The following is a 16,882-nucleotide window of genomic DNA, read 5'->3' as shown; positions in this document are numbered from 1 at the left end:
GTGGATCTTGGTCCTGCTTCCGGCGATCAAGTTCCTGCTGCGACTTCTGAGTCGCCTTTGCTTCCTTCGAAGGAATCAGCTCCTTCTCTGAAGGGGTTGCCTACCGGCGGTCAGAAACGTCCTGCTGAGGACCAGGCTGGAGCTTCTGCCAAGCGTCCCAAGAAGAAGAAATCTTCTGGGGTGTCTATCGAGGAGGCACCTCGGTTTGCGGCTTGGGCGGACGCACAAGATCCGCCTCGACTTTCAAACGTCGCCATTCTTCATGCTTGCATGGAGAATATTATGATAAAAGAGGACATTGAGTCCATTGATCGCGAACATGGCGATAATTTGGCCGAGTTCGCCTGTCTCGGCGGTTTTTCGGTATGCTTTTTTTCTTTTGTTTTATATTATGATTTGCTTCTCCTTTTTTCTTATTTGTTGCTTTCTTTCTCAGGTGGTCCAGTCCATCGCTGTTTTGGAGCGCCGCCGAAAGGATGCGGTGGATCAACTGAAGAAGCTTCAGAAGGATTCCGAATCCTGGCTCTCCGAGAGACAGAAGATGGAGGAGGAGGCTGGCGAGGCGACTGGTCTGATCCAGCAGCTGAGGTCTTCCGTATCTGCCAAGACTCGGGAGATTTCCGCTTTAGAGGCTCGGGTTCGAACTTTGTCCGAGGAAGTCGAGTCTCTACAGTCTTCTTCAGGTGCTCTCACTAAGGAGAGGGATGATCTGAAGAAAGAAGAGGGGCGTCTCCGCCGGCGATTGGGTGACTCTGGGAGCTTTTATTCCCAAGTCATGACTCAATACCGGTTGGCGATCGGGGCAAAGCTGCGGGAGCAGAATCCTGGCGTCGATCTTTCTGGAGTCAATCAGTTGGATCCTGCTTCTTTGGCGAAGGAGGTGAAGGCGAAGCTTGATGAGCAGAAGCAAGATGCTCTGAAGAAGGCTTAATTTTTATTTTCTTCTTTCTGTATTTTTGCTTTTTTGTATTTTTGCTTTTGCCTTATTTTTGTATTGGGTCGTAGGCGGATCCTTTGTAATTTTGCTTCTGTTAATATAATGATCTTTTGACCATTGCTTTTCTTTAGTTGTAGAGTTAATCTAAACTCATTTGTTATTTTGAGAAGTTAATCTAAACTTCTGCTGGTGTAATTTATTTGTAGGTCCGAACGGATCCTTTTATTTATTTGACTCGGACGAGTCTAAATTATTTTTAACCAAGATTCAAACGACTCTTGTTAAATTGTATGTATTAGGTCTCGAGCGAGCCTATAAGATTTGTTTCGCCAAATCGCCTTTTATTTCAAAAATGGAAATAAGTACATGCCATGAATTAATTTATTGATAATACTTTCTCAGGTGTTCTACATTCCAATATCTGGGTACCATGGACCCAGTTATTGTCTTTAGTCTATATGCGCCTTTGCCAGTAGCTTCTTCTATGATGAAGGGGTCTTCCCAATTAGCCTGCATTTTCTTTACTCCTGCGTTTCCTCTGCCAACTTCCGCGTTTCGTAAGACCAGATCGCCTCTTTGAAATTCTCTAAAATTCATTCTTTTGTTATGGTATCTTGCAGCTTGCTTCTTGTATGTAGCGGCTCGGGCTGCCGCTTCATCCCTTCTCTCCTCTAGTAGGTCTAGACATAGTCTTGTTCTAGCCTAATTAGTTTCTTCTTCTAGATAGTTTACTCTGATACTGGGTATACCAATTTCTACTGGAATTACTGCTTCAGTGCCGTAGGCGAGCCTGAAAGGTGTTTCGCCAGTTCCTTTTCTAGGAGTTGTTCTGTATGCCCATAGAACGCTGTATAATTCTTCTGCCCAGTTCTCCTTATACTAAGAAAGTCTCTTTTTTATTCCTTGTGCTATGGTTCGGTTGGTGACTTCTGTCATTCCGTTTGTCTGAGGGTGCGCCACCGAAGTAAACTTCAAATTGATCATTAGTCCTTTGCAAAATGCCTTGAACCGCTTGCAATTGAATTGTTTGCCGTTGTCTGCTATTACAGTGTGGGGTATGCCGAATCGGCATATTACTTCGTTCTTGAAGAATTCCTCTACTTTGGCTGCGGTGATGGTTGCGACAGGCGCTACCTCTACCCATTTTGTGAAGTGCTCTATTGCGACGATTAGGAATTTCACTTGATGTTTTCCCGTTTCGAACGGTCCAACTATGTCAATCCCCCAAGTGGCGAACGGCCATGGGCTTTCCATTGATCCTTGAGGCACTGCTGGTACACGACTGATGTTGTCGTGTCTTTGGCATTTATCACATTTCTTGACTAATGCTTTTGCGTCTTCTTTGATGGTCGGCCAGTAGTATCCCTGGAGTATTGTTTTTCTTGCTATGGTGACTGCTCCTTCGTGCGCGCCGCATATTCCTTCGTGGATTTCCTTTAAGATGGATTCTCCTGTCTGAGGCGAGACGCACCTAGACCATGGATGAGTTAATGAGGTTCGGTAAAGAACTCCGTTGTGAAAAGAGTAGTTGGCAGATTTTCTGATGGTGCGAATGGATTCGACTTTGTCTGTTGGTAACTCGCCGCAGTCTAGATATTTGATCAGTGGAGTCATCCAGGAGTCGGCCTCCTCGATTGCCATGACTTCTGTTTTTCTGGTGCTTGACGATTCGAGAATTTCCTTTAACTGCATTTTAGCGAATAGATCTCCGAGTTCTGACGCTGATTTGGCGATGGCGTCGGCTTCGGTGTTTTCCTCTCTCGGGATTTGAATGATTTCCCATTGTCCTCCTTGTGCTTCCAGCTGTTGGAGCTGTGTTTTGACTTGACTCAGGTATTCGATCATCCCTGTTTCTTTGGCTTGATATTCTCCCTTGACCTGATTTACCACCAGCTGGGAGTCGCTATAGATCTTTAGGATTTCCGTTCTTATTTCTAATGCGAGGCCGAGGCCTGCGATTAGGGCTTCATACTCAGCTACATTGTTGCTGGCGGCGAATTGGATGTTTACTCCATATTCGATTCTGATTTTTTCGGGTCCTCTGAGGATGGCTCCTGCTCCAGCTCCTTTTTCATTCGACGCTCCATCTACGTGGAGTTCCTATACCAAGGCTGGTTTGGGTTGGCCAGTCTCGGTTGGAGTTATTTCTGCTACGAAGTCCGCCAAAGCTTGTGCTTTTAGAGTCGGACGAGGTTCGTATCTTATGTCGTGTTCGCTGAGTTGGATGGACCAGTGGACTAATCTTCTGGAAGTTTCTGGTCGTTGGATCGCCTTTCGCAATGGTTGATTTGTTCTTACCACAACGTTGTGACTTTGGAAGTAGTATCTCAGCTTTTTAGCTGTGGTCAATACGGCAAGTGCCATTTTTTCGATCTCGGGGTATCGTGTCTCCGCGCCCTTCAGGACTCGACTAATGTAGTAGATTGGCTTCATCTCGTTATCTTCTTCCCTTACCAGCACTGTCCCGATGGTCTCGTGCGTGGTGCTGATGTATAGGTATAGTGTCTCCCCTTTCAGCGGTCTGCTTAGCAATGGAGGGGTGACAAGGAACTTCTTTATTTCTTCAAAAGCGTTCTCGCAGTCTTCATTCCATTCAAATTTTTGTGTTCCTTTGAGGGCTTTGAAGAAAGGCAAGCATCTTTTTGCTGAGCAAGACATGAATCTACCGAGTGCTGTGATTCGCCCGTTGAGTTTTTGAACTTCATTTATGCTTCTTGGTGCCTTCATGTCCATGATTGCCTTGATCTTTTCGGGGTTCGCCTCTATTCCTCTTTGAGATATCATAAATCCCAAGAATTTCCCGCCTTGTACGCCGAACGTGCATTTGTCAGGGTTCAGCTTCATTCCAAACTTATTCAGTATGTTGAATGTTTCTTCAAGATCTTTTGCATGGGTTTCTTCCTTCTCGCTCTTGATGATTAGGTCGTCTACATACACCTGGACTCGTTTTCCTATCTCGTCTTTGAACATGAAATTCATAAGTCTTTGGTATGTTGCTCCAGCATTTTTCAAGCCGAAAGGCATTGCCGTGTAGCAGTAAGTTCCTCCCTCCGTGATGAATGAAGTCTTTTCCTGGTCTTGCTCCTTCATCTGAATTTGGTGGTAGCCTTGAGCTGCGTCGGCTAGGCTATACATCGCGTGTCCAGCAGTAGAGTCCACGAGTTGATCGATATCTGGGAGAGGGTAGCTATCTTTAGGACACGCTTTGTTTAGATCGGTGTAATCCACACACATTCTATTTTTTCCGTTGGCTTTCTTTACGATAACTACGTTAGCTACCCATTCGGGGTAGTGGACTTCTCGTATGAATCCTGCTTTCTCCAGTTTTTCTACTTCTTCAGCGATTATTTTATGTTTTTCTTCCGAGAACTTCCTTTTCTTTTGCTTCACTGGGTTCGCCGCTTCTGCTACATTTAGATCATGAGTAATGACTTGGGGGTCTATCCCGACTATTTCTGATGCGTTAGCAGCGAAGGTTTTGACGTTGTTTTTCAGCATGGCCGTGATTTCGCTTTCGATCTTTGGGTTCATGTTTGCGCCGAGATTTACTCTTTTCTCCTTGTCGAGTTGGAGTTTCTTTGTTTCGCCTTCGGGTGCTGTTTCTTTTTCTTCGATGTCGTGATTAAGGATTTCTTCTATTGCCATTGCTTCGCCTGATTCTTTTATTGCTTGCTCGTAGCACTTTTTCGCCTCGGCTCGGTTTCCTTGTATCGTGATAATTCCTTGTTTCGTCGGTATCTTCATGGTTAGTGCCTTTATGCTTGTCACGGCAGCTGAGTCGTGGAGGAATGGTCTCCCCAGTATTGCGTTGTATGGCAGGTCGATTTCTACGACGCTAAACCGTGTAGGTAATTCCTCGCTTTTCCTTGTCCTTCCTAGCTTGACGTCGAGAGTAATTGTTCCGTTGGGCTTAATTGGCAAGCCCCCAAATCCTACCACAGGCGTGGCATTTCTTTTTAGTTCCGCTAGGTCTCTTCCTAGGCTTTCGTAGGCCTTTTTTGTTATTAGGTTTATTGCGCTTCCTTCATCGATCAGGATTCTCTCAATGTTCCAGTGTTCGATGATCATGGCCACTACCAGAGCTTCGTTGTGCTCTTCAGCTATTCTCCCGAAGTCCTCCCCGTCAAAAGTTACTGGAGGAGGAGTTGAGAGTTCTGTTGCTTTTCGTTTTCTCTGTGACGTTTGATCCTTCAGGTTTACTCTTTCAGAAGTCATCTTCTTCAATGAGATTTGTTTTTGAGTTCAGAAAAGCTCCTTCTTTTGAAGTTTAGTTAAGCTTTTCCCACAGACGGCGCCAATTGATGGAGTCTGCCTTCTGAACCGGTGAGTAAGACCTGCAAAACAGGGTAGAAACTAACCGGACGGTGGTTGTCCGATTAACTCTCCGATGCTAAAGTCAGTTTAGAGCTTTGAGCAGCGTTTTGAGTATATGAATGTAATTGTGATTCTAGGCATACCTCGTGCTCCTTTTATAGTAGTCGAATATACCTAGTGGAGTTGTATTAGGCAGGTGAATCCTACTTTGTAGGGATTCGGCCGTATCGTAGAGATTCTCCTGATTTGTTGGGATCTACCTTAATCTGATAAGAATCCTATTTAGGAACGTCTTCCTAAATAGTCTTATCTTCCTAAAGTAGAGCTTATCCTTCCATATGTAGTGTTTGTGTCCAAATAGGACAAGATTTCCATATTTAATCGTTTACCCGAATCCCGGACTCGAAGCGCTCTCGGCGGATCACGCGGGATTCGGTCTTTATGTCTCCGAATCTAAAGAGATTCGGCATTTCCTTCATATCTTTGGATCTTCAGGGAGAGTCCGGTATCACCTGAGAGTAGATCTCCTGTAACTCGGCTCCATTATACTTACAGTAGGATTCGGTATCCATCAGGTCTTATCTGGTTGATCTTTCGTTTGGTGTTATTTGATTCTTGAATTTTACATCTTTTTATTTATTTAATCTTTCGTTTGGGCTTATATGATCCTTGAACTTTGATTGTTTTTTCCGGATTCTCAAATGGATGAAAGTTCAGGGACGAGATAAACAAAAAAATATAAAGTTTAGGGATCAAATATGATTAAATGGATGTTTAAGGGTCAGATAAACTAATAATGTAAAATTCAAGGATTATGTAAGAACAAATAAAAGTTTAGGCATTAGACAAATTAAAAACGTAAAATTAAGGGACTTTAAAATGAATTAAGGGACTTTAAAATGAGTTAATCCTTTTTAATTCACGCGATTGCGTGTCCATACACGTGGTGGATTACATGTAGTTCATACATTATTCAGAGGTCCAAAATTTTCTGTTGGCGATGACTCATATATGTGGTTGATGAACCATTTGTGGGCAATGGGCCTATAATCCAAATGGATACAAACTCGGGCAAAGTCAAGAATAAATATTCATTTATCACTTCTCCTTATTTTGACAAATTCATTTGTTTATTCTTTTAAGTTTTAAGTAATCATACTTTATTGACCCAATGAAAATAAATACTCCTTTAAAATCTTAAGAGACAAGTATTTAAAATTTCATTTATCTTAATAGCTAATTAAGCAAGCAAAAATGACAAAACCAGTATATATCCTATACCATATTTGCAGTTTTCCCATTTTTATATTCAAAAAACATTTTCAATAGTAATTTTCTAAATAGTGAAATTTCCAGTAAAATAAAATTTGTTTTTGAATTTAATAAATTCTTTAATTTACGATTGTTTATTTTAAACAAATATTAATTAATATTAATATATAAGTCTCACTTCTTTTTTAATTAGACTTTTATAATATTAATATATAGGTCTCGCTTCTTTTTTAGTTAACTTTTTATAATTTTTATAAAAAATACACCTTAAATTTAAGCATTGAAGTCTTATTATAATTAAAGTCTAAAATAGAGTTTATTCGAGTGAAAAATTATATTTTAAATTTATAATAAAAAAAATTAAATCTAACGGGCATGATAAATAGACATTTTCCATTGCATTGATCGGGGATACACATAGTGACTGAGGGGGACGAAGACCAAAAGTGAGTTACTTATCAATGGACTGGTAGACCGGTTCATAAGTTTCATTTACAAACTGATCCACGATATTATGGATCTTAAAATTAAAAATTTAAACTCAAAATGTAAGACAGTTTGAATTTTTAATTTTATGTTTTTAACTATATAATCATAAAAAGGTCATACTAAAAAATTATTATATTTTATGTTTAATTTAATATAAAATAAAAAAATCCTTTCCATTTAGTTTGTTTAATAATTGAAACGCTATAAAATCTCTTTTGTATATTTTATTGTAGATTCTTTATGTATATAGAATAGTACAAATATTTTATATTAAATATCTTAATATATATAATTTATTATTTTAAAAACAGATAATCGGTTAAACATAATTTTTAAAACTTTAAATTCTAGAGCTAATTCTAAACCATCAATCATAAAATTTAAAAATCCAAATGTTAATCTAAACTCTTTAATTGGTTAACCACATTTTTAGTTCGATTTTTTGATTTCATTTTGGTTAATCATTTGATTCGATTTTGCCTACCCCTAGTTGGAGTTGCTCTAACATAAATTTTCTTAGTTAAATACTCATGATTCAGTTAATTAACACAAAACTGGCGGAGGGGCTAAATTGGGTTTGAAAATAAAAGTTGACGATTAATTTTCAAACATAAGAAATAAAAGGGTAAATTATTATATATATGGGAGTTAATAGTAATTTGCTTATAAAGTGAATATACATAAAAAGATTTTAACTCTTCATTCCAAAAAAGAGAAACAAATTCCATTCTGAAAAGGTATATATTCCTACCATCCTTATGCAAGGAAATGTCAACTGTATTTTTATTTTTTTAGCCTGTAACAGTAAATTACCTTGGATAGTTCATTAGTTTCATTTTTTTTACGGCTATAATAATACGAAGACAGATAGGATAAGGTAGTAAAATTGGAAAATTAGTTTTAATTTTTTTATTTTGTTTAAAAGGATCGTCTTAATGGATGAAATTCAGTTAAAATCGTTAATAACGTGCGCGATTATCATTGGGCCATTTCCAATAGTATAGCACAAATTTGACATTTATTCTTCCCCCCTCTCTCTCTCTAGGGTTACACCTCTTTCTCTGTCTGTCTCGCCGGTCGGCGACCATTAACGGAAAATCCCTAATTTTCCGATAACATTCCCGACCTCCGATTTTCCATTTTCCAACTCCTCTCCTGACTCTCAAATAAATTTCATCTTCCTATTAAAACGGTCATTTTCTTTCTTTATTTTTTTTATTTTACATTTTTTTATGTAATCGATTGTTTATCAATTGGTGTTTAGTTATTAGTTGATGCAAAAGAAATTGGAAATTGGAAAACTGAAATTTGATGTATGTTTATTTGATATATTAATTAATTGAAATTTCAGGTGTTTACTGGATGCAAGATAATTTTGAAAAAGAATTGGAGAGATATAAGAATTAGATATAGACAAGGGATTGTGCGTGGCTAAGAAAGAAAAATGGCAAGTCAAGGAGGATCTTCCAGGAAAAGTATGACAAATTCATCTTCAATGCCTGCAAGAAAGAAAACACCTGATAATGGTTTAAACTCCTCCGATTCTACCCGCAAATCCTTCGCTTTATCTCGCCCGGGGTATAGTTATACGCAGAATTCCTTTTTTTTTAATTGATTGGATTGTTTAATTCGCGTGTTGGATATCGTTTTCGTAATATTAAGTTAGTTTATAATCTGACCTGGAAATTCGGAAACAGGGGACTAACGGGTGAGCGAACAGTAAAGAGGCTGCGTTTGTCTAAGGCCTTGACAGTACCCGATACGACAACTATTCACGAGGCTTGTCGTCGTATGGCTGCTCGTAGAGTTGATGCCTTGTTGCTTACTGACTCTAATGCTTTACTTTGTGGTATCCTGACTGATAAGGTGTGATATGATATCCATTGTGATTCTTATTATTTGACAAACCAAAAACGGTGCAATTAATTTATTCCGCATGTCATTTCGTTTTTGTTATAATAGGATATAGCAACGAGAGTTATTGCGCACGAGCTTAATCTTGAGGAAACGCCTGTGTCTAAAGTAATGACTAGGAACCCGCTTTTTGTTCTTTCCGACACTCTCGCTGTTGAAGCTCTCCAAAAGATGGTCCAAGGTTGGTTTTTAAAAGGAGAACTACTATGTCAACTCCTTTTATACTGTTGCATATTTTAATTATTATGTTGTTCCTGGTATGCATATACAGGAAAATTTAGACACTTGCCTGTTGTGGAAAATGGAGAGGTCATTGCTTTACTTGACATTGCAAAGTGCTTATATGATGCTATTGCTCGTTTGGAAAGAGCAGCTGAGAAGGGGAAGGCTATTGCTGCAGCTGTCGAAGGTGTAGAAAAGAATTGGGGGACAACTTTTTCTGGTTGGTGAAATTTGTTCCTGAATACCTTCTTTCCTATGATATCAATTATTTACATGAACTCATAATACTTGCATAGAGTTTGTTTAATTTTTATGAATTATTTTGTTTCATTTTCTGGTTTATTTGCAGGACCTAATACATTTATTGAGACACTTCGAGAACGGATGTTTAAGCCGTCACTGTCTACAATAATTCCAGAGAATTCAAAGTAGGTAATATTTGAAGTTCTGTTTAGTCTGTCAAGTTATTTGTAGGATTTTTCATTCAACATGTAGTTTAATCGTTCGTATCATCTTTCAGGGTCGTGACAGTCTTACCAACTGAAACGGTTTTGGCAGTGACAAAGAAGATGCTTGAATTAAAGACAAGTTCTGCAATGGTGATTGTTGATCAGAAACCACTTGGAATTTTAACGTGAGTCACTTTCTAACCGCTTATTTTTTGAACCAGTATAAAGTTATCGTTGAGCACCAATCCGTTTTTTTTACCATAAAATGTCGTGTTATGTGAATTTTTCTGTCAGCTCAAAGGATATCTTGATGCGTGTGATAGCACAAAATCTTCCCCCAGATTCCACTTTGGTTGAGAAGGTATCGTCTTTTAGTTGGCTCAATTTATTCTTTCTGCGGTTTTGCCAAACAAATTTATAAATTTTCTGTATTTAATTACATAAGAAAAGGAACCATCACCTAATTTCCATCTTCTACTGATTAAAAAGATCTTCATTTGGGAACTGTTGTTTTGACCTCATCTGCAGGTTATGACTCCTAATCCTGAATGTGCAACCCTTGATACACCAATTGTAGATGCTCTGCATACTATGCACGACGGGAAATTTTTACACCTTCCTGTTGTAGATAGAGGTAATAGCATTCTATCTTAAGTGGATTTAACTGGTATATGGTAGTTATCTTAGATTCTGATCAGGACCCTGGATGATTGATAACAGATGGAAATGTAGCTGCTGTTGTTGATGTAATTCATATCACTCATGCTGCTGTCGCCACAGTAAGTCAATTTCACATCCTTTTGTAACTCCATAATGCTCTATATTCTCATTTTGTAAAAGTGTCATTTACAATTGGCCACAAATTTTTCAAAAGAATAACTAATTGTTTGGTAGTAGAATTTTTAAAAGTGGATGTCAGCTATTGTTGCTGGTCGTGTTACTTGGTGATAGTTTAAGTCCCACTCATCCCCAATATGAGAGGGTTGAGAGATGTTTACTCTCATTCTGTACCGCTTCCTTAAGGAAGTTAACTTTTGCCCCATCATGAAGATGTTTTGTATGATATAGCTAGCCTGATTAAAACACTCTTGCCATTCCTTGGTGATCAGGCTGGAACTACTTCTGGAGTAAATAATGAGGCTGCAAGCACAATGATGCAAAAGTTTTGGGATTCTGCTATGGCCTTAAGTCCCCATGAGGATGATGAGGACACTCGGAGGTTATGCTTTGGTCTTATTGTTATGATGGTTTTCTGATTTCTTGTTTTTAACATATGTTTCCTGCCATTTCAGTGAAGGTTCCTTGAAATTGCCTTCTGAAGGAGAGACGGGGAGATCTCTTTCCTATCCAAATACATTTGGTTTCAAAATTGAAGACAAGAAAGGACGAATGCACAGATTTATTTCTGGTGAGTTTTCTTCTTTTAAGTATGTTATATTCAGAGAACTATTGAGATTTTCTATGTGATGTCATGTAGCTTATGGATGTAGATGTTTCCCGTTTATGTTTCTAGTTGACTGCTTTTACAAAATGACACATTTCAATTCACCTATCCAAGTATTAATATATTTATGTGGTTGTTGTTTTGAGATAGGGATTTGGTTAAGCATTGGAATCACTTTTTCTTAAGGTCCAGGTGAATGCATTGGTAGTTGATTTTTTTTTTTTTTTGGTATTAGATACTCGAAGTTTGACAGAGCTAATAACAGCAATCCTTCAGAGGCTTGGGGATGACATTGACCGTAACCATTTACCTCAAATTCTGGTATGTCTAAGAAATCCATATTTTATGACCATCAGCTTGACTATTGATTTTAAATTTTTCTAATTGATTTTTTTTTCAATTTGAAGTATGAAGATGAAGATCATGACAAAGTTGTTCTGGAATCAGATAGTGATCTCGTTACAGCTGTAGAACATGCAAAATTAGCTGGTTTTAAGGTAAGTTTTTGCTGACTATTAATGCAATGTTTTCTTTCGAGGAAGAATAGAAGATGCTCTAAAGAATTGTACAGATCAAACTTCTAAAGGCGTCGTATCAATACAATAAACAACAGTATCATTAGTCCTTGCAAAATCAACAGTATAAACAGCGTTTTTCTTCTAAGTAAAATAATATGTCTCTGCGGCTTTAACTTCCGAATGATGAATGTTACAGGGTCTGAGGCTGCATTTAGACTATTCTGGCGTACACGGTCCTAGGGGGCGTTCAAGTTCAGGAGATTTGGCCTATGCTCAAAAGGATGCATGGGCTGCAGCTTACAGCGGTGTTGCAGCAGGTGCAGCTCTGGTTGCTGGATTAGGCGTACTAGCATACCTACGAAGATCTGGCAATTAATGTATCTGAAATTTACCAGAGTTCATACAAACTAATTTTACCTGACCAAAAATAGAATCATTTGGGACGGCATTTCTTGTGCTTCGATTTCTGTTTTTGCAGAACAAAATTGTACAAGAAAGATGAACTCATTTTACTTGGTGGATACTGCACGCTTCACGTCTACTGGCAGCTGCTGCTGTGTAATTCTTTTCTGTTAAATTGATTTTTGGTGGTGTATAGAAAATAAAATGCAAGAATTTACGGGCACTGTAAATCTCAATTGTAACAGTACCATTGCTACTGTAATTTCTGCTTAAAAAGTGTTCTGAAAATGAGAAACAAATTTGTGTTCACATCCATTACTGTTTAAGATTTTTCATACGTTAACAAAATTACTTTTTAGCTTTCAATTTGAGTTGATCTAATAACTATTATTGAAATGTCATGGCTAGAGTCTGAACCAACCCTTTAGTTATGTAATAGGGTTTTCTATTTTAGCTTGGACTTGAACCACATGGAAAGAAAACTTTTAAATTTTACGAAAAGAAAAAAAGCATGATTAAGCAAAAACCAAATCTGGTTTATTTAACTAGTTTAATGATAATTTTATGTCAGACAATAAACACGAATAATTAATGTATTTTTCTAGACTTTATAAGAAATGGAAGAATTCTTTAACAAAAATTAGAACCGAACTAATGCTTACCCACTATCTGCCATGATCCAGTGTATATTTTTATGATTTTATTACACAGATCACTAAAACTAATGCCAAACACTAGCATGCCCATCACTGCACTGGAATTGTCTTATCTGATTGCAGTCCACCACGAGCAAAACAATCTTTACACATTTTTTTTTAAAAAAAATCCCATGAATGTTTAAACTAATTTTTAATGCCACGAGCAGCTAATGGTTTGTTTTAATTCAATAATGAGAATAATAATCAAAGCTTAACAAGGGGCTGGGGTGAGTGAATTCCCACAAATTACGGGACATGATAAAGTCCAAAAGCCACTTCGCATTGACTCATATTAATTCATTGAAAATCAAATAAAGATAAATTCACAATTTTAGATAAGAACATCTTTAAATGAGGGTTGTTGCTCCTTTGATTTTCTTTCATTTTAAATTGTCTTAATTTTATGTCATTTCAACTCCAATTTATAAAAATGATAAAACAAAATACTGTCCTTAGCCTAGCCTCTATCCAAGACCTTTAAAGATTGTGTTTTTCTACATTTCAATAAAAAATGTATTTTCAAAAAAAAAATTAAAAAAAAAATGTGATGCACAGACTCATAAATTACATTTTTTTTAAAAAGGACTCATTTCAGTGAGCTATTTGCTATAATCTGTTATTGCTATTTTAAAGTCCTTGTGTGGCTCGTACTACCTCCTTTATCTTTCTTAAATAATTATAGCAATGAAATTTAAATTGTATGGTATATGTTAAATTTTTATAATTTCAATATAAAATAATTTTTAAAAAATTTGTATGGATTACATCTACTAAAAATAGTACTAATTATAATATTTATATTGTTAGAGGAGGGATTTTTTTTGCAACGATGAGGTGGCACTTTGCGAACCTTAAAGTGCAAACATACAAGAATTATTCACGTGTAATAATAACCTATACTGTTAGCAGCTGACTATAATATAAAGATGTCATTTTTTGTCCTAATTCTCCCACCTCACTTCTGTTAAAATGTCGGTACTGATTTTCCATGTAATTTAAAATTCATGCGCATTTTTCCATGCCGAGTGAGTTAGTAATACATTTCTATAGCTTAAGCGAGTTCGCGAATCAGACGGTTAAAATTTATTTTTAATTTTATTCAATTCGAGTGAAGATGAGTTTGGATGTAAAATGTTTAAAAATATAGTTCACAATTAAAATTCTTTTAGAACAGCCGATGTCGTTTTACAAAAATAGATATAATCTTTAGAAATTGTTTAGAATGAAAATATAATCCAAATTACACAGCATTTTTTTTTGTTTTATTGATAGGATCTGATGAGAATCATTTTGAAATCTAAGCTAATACCATATACTATGAGTTTCCAAATTATTTCTAAATTTGATCATCCAATGCTCCTATTATCAGTTTGTGTCCAAATTCAATTGCTACAGAAAATTGCCAGCACAAAACCGTGTGATATCATTAAATTAATATTTAATTTTCCATTTTTTGTATTTTAATAGTATAATTATTTTACCTAATTTTTTACATGTATTTTAGTTATGAGCTCAAGTGGTCAAATGGAATCCTATTAACTTGGGAAAAACGTTAGCAGTGCATAAATCAAACTGAAAACTGCTGATTGCTGAACTGTATCAGTAACAGTAACTGATTGTGCTAAATAGAGGGACTAATTGGTGCCCATGTTTGCTAAATCTTACCCACAAGATTTCAGTAATTATGTTTGGAATCTCATCTCAGTAAAATCTTTCAAATAGAGACAAATGTCATACTCCACCACCTTATAAAACGCAAAAGCATCACCACTTGAAGAACCAGAACCTTCTTTATTCTTTTTCAGAACTAAACACACTAAAAGCATAACTCATAACTCAGTTCTAAACAGACTTCATCTTCATCCTCTAAACCAAAAACAACCATGAAAAAGTCTAAAAAACCTTCACTTTCCTGGATTTTCTTGCTGTTTTTAGCTTGTTCATGTGTTTCTACAGCACAACAGCAAAATCCCATCAAGAATATTGTCGTTTTAGTGATGGAAAACAGATCTTTTGATCACATGATAGGGTGGATGAAGAACAGTGTCAACCCAGGAATCAATGGAGTAACAGGGACAGAGTGCAATCCAGTATCAACCAAGAACCCGACTCATCAATCCATTTGCTTTAAAGATGACGCAGAGTTTGTGGATCCGGATCCAGGCCACTCATTTGAAGCCGTTTCACAGCAGGTATTCGGCAACGGTTCAACTCCTTCAATGACTGGTTTTGTAGAGCAAGCTCTAACCATGTCATCAAATCTATCAGAAACTGTAATGAAAGGTTTTAGACCTAAATATGTGCCTGTCTACGCCACTTTAGTTCAAGAATTTGCAATATTTGACAGATGGTTCTCATCAATCCCGGGTCCAACTCAACCCAACAGATTATTCGTATACTCCGCAACTTCTCATGGCTCAACCAGCCACGTCAAGAAACAACTAGCACAAGGGTACCCACAAAAAACAATCTTTGAATCACTTCACGAGAATGGAATAAACTTCGGAATATATTTCCAAAACATACCAACTACTTTATTTTATAGGAACTTAAGGAAGCTAAAATATGTTTTTAAGTTCCACCAATTTGATTTGAAGTTCAAGAAGGATGCTAGAGAAGGGAAGTTACCGAGCTTGAGTGTGATTGAGCCGAGATACTTTGATCTGAAGGGTATGCCTGCAAATGATGACCATCCATCTCATGATGTGGCTAATGGTCAGAAGCTGGTGAAGGAGGTTTATGAGGCGTTGAGGAGCAGTCCGCAGTGGAATGAGACACTGTTGGTGATTACTTATGATGAACATGGGGGGTTTTATGATCATGTTGAGACTCCTTATGTTAATGTTCCTAACCCTGATGGGAACACTGGTCCGGCTCCTTTTTTCTTTAAGTTTGATCGGCTTGGTGTTCGTGTGCCGACGATTATGGTCTCTCCTTGGATCAAGAAAGGCACTGGTAAGTAATTTTTTGTTTGATTTGCATCTTTTTTTTTTACAAGTTTATTTAGTTTCGATGTGGGAGTTTTCTCTGTTTTTCTTTTGTCCTTTTTGAGTATGTTTGATTTAGTTTTGGCATTCAGTAATGCACTGAGGGAGTAGTGAATTACTGATTGTAGAAATGTAGTTGGTTTCACCTAACTTATTTTGCACAAAAGCTTGTGGACTCCTATATTTTGATATTTCAATTCGTTTTTTTGAAAATGCCTTCTTAAAACTTTATTTTTATAATCAATTTGTATATAAAACATTTTACTTTTCAACTTTTTTCGTCTTTGCCATTTTATTCTTGAATAAATTATAAATAAATTATGACCTTTTATGTACAATTGCAATTCTATTATGTCTTTTTAAAGTTGGTATTTTCATTCAAGGCCATTTCTTTTATAATTCATTCACCGTTTCAAAATCGGTGATAAATGAAATTGCCAACTTTAAAAAGACTTAATATAATTATATAATCTTATGAAAAGATCATAATTTATTTGCAATTAATTTTATGTTTTTTGTTCTCAGTGGTGGGTGGTGCAAAGGGACCAGCGCCAAATTCAGAGTACGAGCATTCATCAATCCCAGCCACCATAAAGAAAATATTCAATCTCTCTTCAAACTTCTTAACCCATAGAGATGCATGGGCCGGCACATTTGAAGGAGTTGTTCAGGAGCTAACCTCACCAAGAACTGATTGCCCAGGTATCAAATATCACATCTTTATTCATTTCTAGTATTGATGTTTTTTGCTCAGATATTCATCAGAGTTGTCGTAAAATTTGATTGCAGTGACCTTGCCGGATGTTGCGCCATTGAGAACTACGGAAGCAAAGGAAGATGCCACCCTATCTGAGTTTCAGAGTGAGGTAGTTCAACTTGCCGCGGTTCTTAATGGTGACCATTTCTTGAGCAGCTTCCCAGATGAGGTGAGTACGAAGATGAATGTTAGAGAAGCTCATCAGTACGTGAAAGGCGCTGTTTCGAGGTTTATAAGAGCTAGTAAAGAGGCTGTTACTTTAGGAGCAGACGAATCTGCCATTGTAGATATGAGATCTTCACTCACTACAAGATCATCACTTCATAATTAGAAGTCATTTATCTCTCACACCACACAAATGTTTAACTTGGTCGAAGTAGGAAACAATAAAGGAAGTTATTTTTATATTGACTAGGCATAATGACTAAAAAAATTAAAATGTTGGCCGTTTTTTTCTATTCTAACCAAACTTTTAAATT

At 37.0% G+C, this 16,882-nt stretch overlaps 2 protein-coding genes across 2 annotated transcripts; both read left to right on the top strand.

Moving 5' to 3' along the window:
• The first annotated feature begins 7,971 nt into the window (after window positions 1–7,971).
• LOC126671543 (CBS domain-containing protein CBSCBSPB1) lies at window positions 7,972–12,270 on the top strand. The gene is made up of 15 exons (XM_050365319.2): window positions 7,972–8,204; window positions 8,364–8,590; window positions 8,710–8,878; window positions 8,975–9,107; window positions 9,198–9,368; window positions 9,498–9,576; window positions 9,669–9,782; window positions 9,892–9,958; window positions 10,126–10,231; window positions 10,318–10,376; window positions 10,707–10,816; window positions 10,890–11,005; window positions 11,277–11,362; window positions 11,449–11,538; window positions 11,756–12,270. Exons 2-15 carry the CDS (start codon window positions 8,457–8,459, stop codon window positions 11,933–11,935), a joined length of 1,614 nt encoding a protein of 537 aa, XP_050221276.1. The 5' UTR covers window positions 7,972–8,204; window positions 8,364–8,456; the 3' UTR covers window positions 11,936–12,270.
• A 2,156-nt stretch (window positions 12,271–14,426) lies between these two features.
• Window positions 14,427–16,808, top strand: LOC126671544 (non-specific phospholipase C6). Its single transcript, XM_050365321.2, has 3 exons — window positions 14,427–15,614; window positions 16,172–16,348; window positions 16,436–16,808. The coding sequence occupies exons 1-3, from the start codon at window positions 14,543–14,545 to the stop codon at window positions 16,732–16,734; spliced, it is 1,548 nt and encodes a 515-aa protein (XP_050221278.1). The 5' UTR covers window positions 14,427–14,542; the 3' UTR covers window positions 16,735–16,808.
• Window positions 16,809–16,882: the final 74 nt, after the last annotated feature.

The sequence above is a fragment of the Mercurialis annua genome, linkage group LG3 (genome assembly GCF_937616625.2).
Source record: "Mercurialis annua linkage group LG3, ddMerAnnu1.2, whole genome shotgun sequence".
Taxonomy (NCBI): Eukaryota; Viridiplantae; Streptophyta; class Magnoliopsida; order Malpighiales; family Euphorbiaceae; genus Mercurialis; species Mercurialis annua.
The sequence above is the reverse complement of the archived record's forward strand: the minus strand, read 5'-3'. Positions and strand labels throughout refer to the sequence as shown.

Coding starts and splice junctions, on each gene's coding strand:
- LOC126671543 (XM_050365319.2), top strand. CDS start 8,457: ATGGCAAGTCAAGGAGGATCTTCCAGGAAAAGTATGACAAATTCATCT. Junction 9,369..9,497: donor TTGGGGGACAACTTTTTCTG/GTTGGTGAAATT, acceptor GTTTATTTGCAG/GACCTAATACATTTATTGAG. Junction 11,539..11,755: donor CAAAATTAGCTGGTTTTAAG/GTAAGTTTTTGC, acceptor TGAATGTTACAG/GGTCTGAGGCTGCATTTAGA.
- LOC126671544 (XM_050365321.2), top strand. CDS start 14,543: ATGAAAAAGTCTAAAAAACCTTCACTTTCCTGGATTTTCTTGCTGTTT. Junction 15,615..16,171: donor TTGGATCAAGAAAGGCACTG/GTAAGTAATTTT, acceptor TTTTGTTCTCAG/TGGTGGGTGGTGCAAAGGGA. Junction 16,349..16,435: donor ACCAAGAACTGATTGCCCAG/GTATCAAATATC, acceptor ATTTGATTGCAG/TGACCTTGCCGGATGTTGCG.